The sequence below is a fragment of the Homarus americanus genome, unplaced genomic scaffold (genome assembly GCF_018991925.1).
Source record: "Homarus americanus isolate GMGI-L3 unplaced genomic scaffold, GMGI_Hamer_2.0 scaffold3806, whole genome shotgun sequence".
NCBI lineage: Eukaryota > Metazoa > Arthropoda > Malacostraca > Decapoda > Nephropidae > Homarus > Homarus americanus.
The window spans coordinates 331189-342787 of record NW_024713295.1 but is presented as its reverse complement, the minus strand read 5'-3'; the positions used below and the strand labels follow the sequence as shown (position 1 = coordinate 342787).

Below are 11599 nucleotides of genomic sequence, written 5' to 3'. Positions count from 1 at the left end.
TTTTGAATGCAGTACAGTACAGGGTACTTGTCCTAATGGCTTGGGAAATTTACTGTAGCTTTACAATGCTACAGGTAATTATTTGTCACCAGTGATTTAATTTATGAAATTTTTTGGTGTTTTTGTGTTGCTCTGGATGCACTAAATTGTTTTAGCACGGTAATTTCCAACTCTTAGAGAAAAGGTGTTTTCTGGCCAAAAGAAGAATCATCATTCTGAGAAATAATTTATTTTCTAATATTATTCAAAATCCCCATGCACTAACCAACTTTGAGTTAAGGTACTGTACAGTATTGAAAGATGAATTGAAGTTGAATACAGTTATTCTAAAATTCTCTCTACAGAGATGAGTTGCCCAACCATACGAGAGTGGAAGAGATGGTAATGTGTGAATATATATAAAAGGTTAAAGTGATAAATGCAGTATATATAAATGTCAAAGCGTACAGATTGTGCTTGTAATGATAGAACTAGATTGTATGAGCTTGAAATGGATGAGGGACCTCAAGTGGCAAGGCTGGGGTAGGAGCTTTGTCCAAACTGATAGATGAGATAACGATGATAATCAGTATGAACTGAGAGTTGTGGTATAAGCAGGGTTGAGAATAATCATTAATGCCCTCTTCTGCACATTATCCGAAGTATATTGTTAAGGAGGAGAACCGGGCAGGGGAAACGTAGGTAAGGGGTGTCTGGAATGATGCCGTGTGGAGTAGAGAGTTTTGACGAGATAACCTGAGCGAGTGATAAGAATGTATGGACAGAGAAAGGTAAAAATTTGTATGAGAAGATGGAAAAAGAGTGAATGGGAGCAACAATACAGCACTAAGGTGTAGGGGGCTGCCTGGAAGATGGGGTGTGGGGAGCTGCCTGGAGGATGGGGTGTGGGGAGCTGCCTGGAGGATGGGGTGTGGGGAGCTGCCTGGAGGATGGGGTGTGGGGAGCTGCCTGGAGGATGGGGTATAAGTAGCTGCCTGGAGGATGGGGTATAAGTAGCCTGGAGGATGGGGTATAAGTAGCTGCCTGGATGATGGGGAGCTGGATGATGTGGGGAGCTGCCTGGAGGATGGGGGGTGGGGAGCTGCCTGGAGGATGGGGTGTGGGAGCTGCCTGGATGATGGGGGTGGGGAGCTGCCTGGATGATGGGGAGCTGCCTGGAGGATGGGGGTGGGAGCTGCCTGGAGGATGGGGTGTGGGGAGCTGCCTGATGATGGGGTGTGGGGAGCTGCCTGATGAGTCGTGTGTGGGGAGCTGCCTGGAGGATGGGGTATAAGTAGCTGCTGATGGGGGTGGGGAGCTGCCTGATGATGGGGTGGGGAGCTGCCTGTGGGGAGCTGCCTGGAGGATGGGGGTGGGGAGCTGCCTGGAGGATGGGGTGTGGGAGCTGCCTGGATGATGGGGTGTGGGAGCTGCCTGGATGAGTCGTGTGTGTGGGGAGCTGCCTGGAGGATGGGGGTATAAGTAGCTGCCTGGATGAGTCGTGTGTGTGTGTGTGTGTGTGTGGGAGCTGCCTGGAGGATGGGGTATAAGTAGTTGCCTGGAGGATGGGGTATAAGTAGCTGCCTGGAGGATGGGGTTTAAGTAGCTGCCTGGAGGATGGGGTGTAAGTAGCTGCCTGGAGGAGTGGGGTGTAGGGGGCTGTCTGAAGGATGGGGTGTATGGGCTGCCGGGAGGAGTGGGGTGTACGGGGCTGTCTGGGGGGAGTGGGGTGTAGTAGTGTGGCTGACAATGCATTCAAACGGTTTTAGTTTCACAATTGTCAAGTCTGGTACTCGTTCACAACGGGTTTGACTGGAGGTGCTCAGGATGGGAAGTTGCTGCCTTTAGTTCAGGAGGCGAATATTATGTTCACTTGTGAAGTCAATGACGGTTTTCATCTACAGTTTTGATGATCGGGTCTAAACAGATACTATGCATCTAAATGTAAATATGTACATACATGTATGACAAAGTAGATAGAAATAATTGTGAATTAGCTTTAATTTCCTTATATACGGAGGCGAACATGTAGAACATCCAAATTGTAAATGAATAGCATCATTACTAATTAACTAGGTATAGTTTGGTTGTTTTGTTAATTAAAGACGTCATAAATGAAAGCGCAAATTTTACCATTTATGAACTAATTTCCATTGTTTGGGGAAATGTTTTGTGTTTTAGGCTTCGTTGAGTATTTAAAACCAATAAAGAAAATACTCTATAAAATAACTAGGGGGAAGTGAAGGCGGTCGAAAACAGTACCGGTCATGCTGCTTACTTGTGGACTGAAGACTTAGTGTACCATGTGCTGTATCCACACTCTAACGTATGGGACCTACTACTGTAATGTAACCATCCAGTGTGCGGAGGATATCTTTACTAGTGAAGTACTGTATGGTGGCCTCGTGTGGGCTGCTTTCATTCGGATTACTTAAAAGTCTGTCCAGAAGTTTATTTCCAGGAATTGGCCCAAACTAAGCTTTTCATAGAACTGCCCATTTTTTTAAAGTCGACTGTTTGAGAATATGTGTTCTGATTCCATTACCCTTAAATTTACTGTATGTGGCGGCTACTGCCACGTTCCTTATTCATGGGTTCGCACATATGTAAATGAAGTACTACTAAAGAAATCAGCATGATACAAATACAGATATCTTTATATTATATGTACACTACACCAGCCATTTCTGAATTCGATAAACACTCCCTACAGTTCTACACCAATCAACTTATTTGTCGCTCACTATAATAGTAACAACTATAACTTACACAAGTCACAAAATAAAGTTTACACGATTTAATTTTTTTAATATAATAAGTTCGGTTGGTTAATCTTCAGGTGATCCGAATTATTGGTCTGGGGTCATGACGTTATTACCACAAGAACACGTAAAGTACGTAATCAACAGCACTTATTAGAACCTTTTGGGTCAATATTGTGAACCTGACCACTGACTCTGAGTATGGCGACGACCACCACTAACATTAAAAATGATAACTATGTTTTGTTTCATCACCGCAACATTGTGATTTTTTTTTATTAAATAGAAATATTAATGCAACATACAAAATTACCGTCAAAATTACTATAAGCTTGTTATAAGTAAGTGATTATAATTATATATTTTTACACATCCCATATGGCAAGATAAAAGTACAAATTTAAAATCATCGGGTCAAATATACGTAAAGTAATGAAAAACTGAGGTACAAGAGAATGTAAATAAAATGCGAAGAATATCCATAATAACAATTTTGTGAATTAGTAGATAATTTTAATTTCTTGCAGTGAGGGAGGGGGAGGGGGAATCAACTGGTAAGACGGTAAGTGTTCAGTAGATCTTTGAAGTAGAATCGTACCTCAGTAGTCCCCTCCACTATTGTCTTGTGTTTACACTCCCCATCACGACCTCCGTCACACTTGTTGCTGACAATAATAAAACAGCAGCCATACTTAACACTGACTTTCTTTAACCTTTTATTTATCTTCACATGGAGATATTATTATTATTAAATGATGTTGAGCATTATAAAGTAAATATTCCCTGGATCACCTGAAAATATCCCCCCTCCCAGCTTATTTCACTTGATCTAAACGCTAAAGCTAACTTAACCCCCCAGGTATAGTAGCGTTAGGGTGTTTAATCAGCAGGTGAAATAAGCTAGGGAAGGGGGGCGAATCTTCAGGTGATCCCCTAAATATACACTGGGAAATCACTTTTTAACGTCTCTTGTGTTATCCTTAGTTTGTATACCTATACTGTACTGTATACATGCTGCACCAATGGAACGTGAATGATGATTTTACTGAATAAATAAAATAATAATTATTCGTCAATCTCATCAAAGTTACTTAATATGATTCATAAGCCAGCAGTGAGAAGGAGCACAAATAAGGGTAATAATTAATTGATGATGGCTGAGTGCATTTATTACCACGGAGAAATAACCTAACCGTGTACATACTTCACAGCAGTTGTTGAGGCGCAGTAATCCACATTTTGTTTTTTATGACTATATTTACTAATCTAGAAATTCACGCTTAAAGACCTTAGGAATTAAGGTTCAGTAATACATAAGAATGGAGGAAACTGCAGTGGGACTATTGATCCATACTAGGCAGCCCCATTTACACCCAGCCCATATCTTTCATATATCTGTCCAACCTATATTTGAAGCTACCCAGTGAGCTCGAGTTAATGATGATGTCTGGTAACTTTTTCCACTCACCCACTACTCTTATTTCCAAGCCAGTATTTCACTATATCCGGCCTAAATCTAAATTTGACCAATTTAAACCCATTACTACGAGTTCACTCCTGGTTGGATAGTTTAAGTAAATTTGCTACATCACCTTTGTTGAATCTTGACTTCCATTTATACCCCTCGATCATATCGCCCCTCACTCTACGTCTCTCGAGGGAGTGCAAATTCAGATGCTTTAACCTGTCACAATACTCAAGGTTAGGTTAGGTTAAATTTCACCTGGCATTTTTTAGACCACGAGAAAAGTTTGTTTAGATCTTCCTGTAATTTTTTTTCGGAGTCCTCGTCAGATTTAATTACACAACCTATTGTAATGTCGTCAATAAATTTAGTTACCGTATGTCGTTGTCTATGCTTATATATCTATGTCATTCATCAACATCATGGCGGGAGTGAGAATGTGGAAAGATTTACACACACTCAACACACCCAAAATCAATACAACCTTAGTTATTATTATTCAACAATTATTAATTCCCAATTCATCATGAACCGAGAACAGGTGAAGTCTACTGCTGACTTCCATACACTTAATATAGAATGTTTAATCAATGGAAAGTAATTATGTAAATGAAGGTACTGCCGCGAGAGGGGTGTGTTGGCCCCTACACTGCCCTAAAATGGTTTAAATCGACCAAAGTAGACCCATAAAATAATGCAAAGAGGACCATCAACCACTGAGCCGCCAGACCTGTGTCATTATGTAAATACAAAAGGTTTCAAGAAATTGGTTAGACAGGATTCCTTTACTGGCCTTAAAAGCTACAGATAATTAGATAGAATTCCCCAAAACTCGTAATCCCAAAGTAGTTTTTTTTCAGTAAAGTTTTTGATGTTATAATCTCATGTCTCTCTCTCTCTCTGTTTATTATTACAGTATAAATAATGGTTATATTAGCCAAACTACCAGCGAGTGAATCACCTACATAAGTCACCCTCTACCAGAATCGTTTGTATGTATTTACATATGCTTAAACAACTAAACAACTGAGGTCTTTAAACGCGTAAAATAAAGTCAGTTTTGGAAAGTTAAAGAACACCAATAACAAGGTTTAGTGTTCACCTAAAGTCATTAAGCACGAAGAGGAAAGTAAAACATTAGACAATAGCAGTTAACGAGTAAGAAAAGGTTTGTGTATCAGATCTTGTTCAATTTTATTCAACAAAAAGTCATATGTAGCAATAATAAAACTCTCCCACACCCGTAATATCAATCATTTATACCAATAAAATAAACGTACACTCGAAGTCTGTTCAAAACAACTCACAACACCAACGGATTAGAAACATGGTGATGAACAGTGAGTTTCCGTCAGTTTAGCTCAAGATATTTCAAGGTTGTCAGGATTTTCTATTTGTTAAGGCTTTTTAAATATGACTTTCCCCAAGACTGAAAACATCTCTTTGTGGGGGCAACATTTCCATAATAATTGCATTCTGGTTGTCGATTTTTTTTTCTCCTAGAGTTGAAGTTTGAATTTCACGAACGATGGTGAATCTTGTCAGTTTATAGAGAGGTTGAGAGATGCCGGTCATGACGCGCAAGAGACAGAGAACTTCACTAATAATTGAGAGACAGAGAGAATGATTATGAAAAAAAAAAGTCGAATATCAAAAGGGAATTGATATCGAAGCTAAAACAGAAATACAGAATCAAATGAAATAACAAATTGGTCATCACAAATACACCACGTTACCCAAGTACTATTGCCTACCGTAGTGTGTAAAGCAACCAAGACTTTAACGATTAGCAAAAAGAAAGGATCGCTTGAAGATAAACCTCCCCCCGCCCCAGCTTATATCATCCAAAGATAAAACAGATTAACAAGAATAAAAACAACAGAAATTTAACATGGTGGCTTGGATTTCCACACAAACACCAAATCCACCAACAGACAACGCTAAGACACAGACCACAACAAAATAAATCACATGAAGTTACAATGACATCGGGGAAATTATCGTGTCAGAAAAATCCTCCAATTAGGATTACACCCCCCGCCCCTTCATCAAGCCAAACACTCGGTACAGACACAGATAATGAAATGAACAGCTCTCTGAAGGTGCTCATCTCTATGCCGAAGAAGGAGGACCTGTTCCCTCTAATCACTAGTGGTCTTGTGTGCTCAGGTTATTGATATGCAGATGACGCAGAACACCGCCCCTCACGACCACCGAACCACCGATTGATGATACCCCCCACCCCGACCATCGACTGATGACCCCCTCCTCCAACCACCGACTGATGACCCCCTCCAATACTCTTCTGATAACGTTACGAGAGCCAGTCATAAACATACCAAGACCACTAAACATATAGTATACAACGCACCTAAACATGGTATACCTGACACTACTAATGATACACCACCGATTTCAACTGATGCCTCAATGAAACACAATGACAAGGCTAACAATGCCAGCTACAGCAGCGAGTCAGAGACAAAGTTCGAAGCACTGAAACTCAATTTCACCGACAAACAATGCCATAATATCACCTGTGTGTCACTCTACCTTACACACACACACACACACACACACACACACACAAGCGAGCACTCATGGTATTCCAGGTTCGCAGGCAACACCCTATACACAGCAGGAAGTGCTAGAAGGCACTAAAGCAAGCAGGTAGGTAAGCAGGCATTTAAAATAGGTACTAAGTCAGGTAGGTAGACATTAAGCAGGCACAAAAGCAGGTAGGTAAGCAAACAGTAAGCAGGCACTAAGAGAAGAAAGGAGACGGGAGGAGGAGGAGGAAACTGCAAAAGTAAAAATAAAAAGGTAAAAGCTGTGAGAAGAGACTCGCCAAGTGACGTGTGTGGAGAGGACCTTTGAGGACAGACACACAGCACCATCAAGGAAGACTCGCTAAAGGTGGAGTTGGTGACCCAGTGGGGGGAGGGGGGTCATTCTGGGGTAGGGAGGTTGTGGGGAAAGGGGAAGGAGGGGGAGAGTGATGGGATAGGTGAAAGAGGAGATGAGAGGGAGTGGGGAAGGGAAGGGAGAGGAAAGGCGTTGGGGGCGGTGAGGAGAGAGAAGTGGGGTGAGGGAACAGAAGGTTAGGAGAGGAAAGGAGGGTGAAGAGAGAGAAGGAGGATGGCGAGTAGAGGGAGAGGGTGAGGAGAGGAGAGGGGAGGGAAGGGGTGAGAGAGGAAGTGGCCCGTTGATACACGTAGGGTCCTTGGGTCCTCTCAGAGTCCTGCGTCGAGAGTTACAAAGACTCACAGCTTTGAATCATTCCATTAACCTCTTGGTTAGAAAAAGAGTATTCGCGACCTGGTGGGGGAACGTGCGGATGTACCCATTAAGCATGAGTGTAGGTCTTTGTGTGAGAGAGAGAGAGAGAGAGAGATGACAATAATCTGCCTCACGTTACCTACAATCTTACTGGTCGTCAACACAAGGCCCCTCTCTCTTTCTCACTCACTCACTCACTGACAAGACTTGTGGCGATCGATATATCCAGGAAACCTTAGGCAAGAGGGAGTTTGACGAGCTGCACCACACACACACACACACACACACACACCTCTACCTCGAGACCACAAACATGACTCAAACATTTGGTATCTCAGCGAATCAGATTTAGTCGAGACCTTCCTAATTGAGTATGAAGACAAGGGGGCCTAAGAGGAGAGATCTGAGGGGGGGTATTCTCAGCGCCAGACTGACACATCACAAGGCCAATAAGATACGAGGATGTGACGTCAATGGCGAGGGAACTGTTGTCTTTTGGCAGATTCACCAACAATGAATTTGCATTTTCTGACGATGGCTTACCGAGGCAACAAACCCTGCGTGGTAGACTAATAGTAAGGCTCGATGAACACAGCCTCGACCCACCACAGCACACGTAGTTTATCGGATCACTTGAAGATTAGGCACTCTAGTTTAATTCATCTGATAATTAAACACCCTAACGTTACCTTGGGGAGATTACAGGTGATGTTAGCTCAAAGGTGGTTAATCACAAAGTAAAATAAGTTAGAGGGGATAATCTTCAGGTGATCCATATTATCCTGTACAATAACTACTTAAAACTTATCTCAGAAACATAAAACTATACAAGGATACATTTACTCCTCCCTGCCACACTGAGATACAAGGTGTTGGTGAGGGGAGGGTCTCGATGCACCAGAACAACAATAGTACAACACTGACACACGGACAGATATTTAATGCAAGATAATGGCGGGCATATGCTCTTGTCCAGTCGGTAATATGTTGATTTAGTGCAGAGAGTGACTCTAGTGCTCACGTTAGACATCATATGAGAAGACAAACAATAGATCATGAGACAAGAAAAACAAACACAGAATAGTGAGTAGAAATTTAAGCATTGGATCCGGATTCCTAAAATTCCTTACGAGAACGTATACGGTGACGACAAACTATCAAAATGTATAGCATCGACCCTCTCATAGACCATTATCAAGGTGCCATGGTTTAAATTAGCAAGTCTGAAGAATTTATTGTGTTTTTGCATCACCATTTAAGAGAAAGAAATAATCTTACGAACACTTAAGAATCTGTGGCCCCAATGTATAAAGTTGGCAAGGTAAAGTGAACACGCGTGGACGGGGCCAAGTTTTTTTTGTTCCGCAAGTTTGGTGAGCTGGAGTTATCTTATGTTTGGGGTAGGTTAGGTTAGGTTAGGTTTCAAATCGGGTAAATCAAGTAAGTTAGTTTACAGGTAAGGTAGGTCAGGTAGGGTAAGTTCGGTTACGGGAGGGCTCGTCAATGCAAGTTCTGTGCGGGTTACTTTAAGTTCAATTTTACCTAATGGCCACCCACTAGAGGTGGCCATGTCGAGGAAGGAAGCCAGTGACCTGTGTAGGCTATTTTGAAGCCCAATACTCTTAGATAAGGTTGAGCTTTGTTAACTTTAACTAGGTTCCGGATTCGGATCTGATATTGGGTGAGTTTCGCTAAGCCTATCCCCCCCCCCCTCCACCCCGGCCAGAGACGTCCATAACAGCACTGTGATGCACGCTGGGCAGGGCAGCGAGGCGGCGGGACAAACACACACCAACACGAGAGAGAAGCTGAAAATGCCAACTTTGCTCTCGCCCAGGGACAATATTTGACATTCATCTACAAGATAAACAGTCAGGAGGAGGCTGGTGAGTGAGTGTGGGAATCTGGCCAGCTTGTGGACGAGGACGGCCATTACACCCGGTCACGCTTAATGACGACACTACAGACAATTAATTACACGAGTAAAAATGTTCCACAGCCACAGAACATAGATGAGATAAGGATATTCGGATGATTTATTCAGAATAATTAATAGTGTGGGTGCAGTAGTTCCTGTGTGGTGGCGGTGTTCACCTTAGATATAACTGAATATTAACTAACATTTTCATCCCTCAGGATCTCAAGTCTATCGTCACGAGAGGTTAAGGAGTAATATTTTTAACTATTTATGTGCTGAAGCTTATTTTCTTAACCGTCTACGACCATGGTCAAGCTTTTAGTAGATTTAAAGTTTAGATAAAGTCATGCTAGAAAACACCGTTAATAAGGGTAAACATAAAAAACACATGAGTCGTGAGCCACACACAGTGCTGGCGAGGCGCCATACAGCAAGTGCAGGAGGTCGCACACCACCACTGAGAGGCATCACCAGCTGGAGGACGGCGCCTGTCACCCTCACCCTCACCACTGCAGCCTCGATCCACCGACAATATATTTACTCGACATTTAGCCGTGGCCACATTGAGGGCCGCCGACAAGCGAGCCATTAGTATTATCAGGCAGGCAGGTGGTGAGCGACAGCCTGTCCTAGTCCACATATTGGTGAGCGTTGCCACCAACGTGGGGAGGCCCGTCACTCCCTCCTCGCGACAGCTGCTGCAGTCTGCACCTCCTCCTCCCTCCCTCCATCCCTCACTCCCCTCCACGATCTCCCTCCCGCTAGATAGGCTCCTGGAACACTGGAGCAAGAGGTTTTCTCCTGTAATGCTGGAATGGAGCTTCCCTCCAGTAATGCTGGAATGGAGCCTCCCTCCAGTAATGCTGGAGTGGAGCCTCCCTCCAGTAATGCTGGAGTGGAGCCTCCCTCCAGTAATGCTGGAATGGAGCCTCCCTCCAGTAATGCTGGAGTGGAGCCTCCCTCCAGTAATGCTGGAATGGAGCCTCCCTCCAGTAATGCTGGAGTGGAGCCTCCCTCCAGTAATGCTGGAATGGAGCCTCCCTCCAGTAATGCTGGAATGGAGCCTCCCTCCAGTAATGCTGGAATGGAGCCTCCCTCCAGTAATGCTGGAATGGAGCCTCCCTCCAGTAATGCTGGAATGGAGCCTCCCTCCAGTAATGCTGGAATGGAGCCTTCCTCCAGTAATGCTGGAGTGGAGCCTCCCTCCAGTAATGCTGGAATGGAGCCTCCCTCCAGTAATGCTGGAGTGGAGCCTCCCTCCAGTAATGCTGGAGTGGAGCCTCCCTCCAGTAATAATGGAGTAGGAACGAATCCAAGTCAGAAAAAATGGGTCTCTTTCCCTCCTTCCCTCACATGGCTCGGCGGGCGGGGCTCAGCCAACGTTCTCCACACACAAGGCAGATTTAGCAAAATAGAGAAGGAACTTTCGTGCGTAATGACAATAATTGTGTAGTATGTGGACCCACTTACAGTACGTGCTTCAGACCCTAGTTGCTGAAGCACAGTAACAAAACAACACAAGAATAGTATCCTAGGTCAGGCGATGGTGACATCTTGTTGTGACGAACCAAAAGAGCGGCAACCCAACTTATTTCACCTGATGTTAAATGACGTTGACGTTTTAATGCTAAAACTGCACTTCAACAATTAAGGTTTTTAAGCGTGCAGCAAGTCCATCAACAAATAAAACTTATGAGAGATAGAACGCTATGTATATTAGGATAGGTTAGGTTAGGTTAGATGAGGTTAGCTGGGGTGCCTAATCTCCCCCTGACCCAGAGGTTCCTGCTCAAGTAAACATTACACTATTATTATTTATAGCCACCTTAAAGTCATACAGTACAGCTACACTTTAGAGGAACACCCACAGTGACTTACACCTGACACACGTATACCTACCATGCACGACTCCTGGCCGTGGTTGACTACACCTTAGAGAACCGTACTATAAAGATCCCGACAGTGTCTTGTTTTAATTCCCAAAAGAAAGTGCCACAACTACACCACAGTGCTACAGCCTAAAACAATGTACCTCAACTACGCCCACAGACGACTCTTAACCACGACAACTCCTAACCACGACCCTTCCCTAAGTCAGTGCGACATAGAGGTTATATTACACCAACACCCCATGACGATAATAACTACGCCCATGACAATCCTCCCTAACTACCTCCCCCCTCTTACCATACCAAC

At 43.5% G+C, this 11599-nt stretch overlaps 1 protein-coding gene across 1 annotated transcript; it reads left to right on the top strand.

The window, feature by feature from the left end:
• The first annotated feature begins 10217 nt into the window (after positions 1-10217).
• LOC121871771 (mucin-13-like) lies at positions 10218-10911 on the top strand. Its single transcript, XM_042374225.1, has 2 exons — positions 10218-10703; positions 10876-10911. Exons 1-2 carry the CDS (start codon positions 10218-10220, stop codon positions 10909-10911), a joined length of 522 nt encoding a protein of 173 aa, XP_042230159.1.
• Positions 10912-11599: the final 688 nt, after the last annotated feature.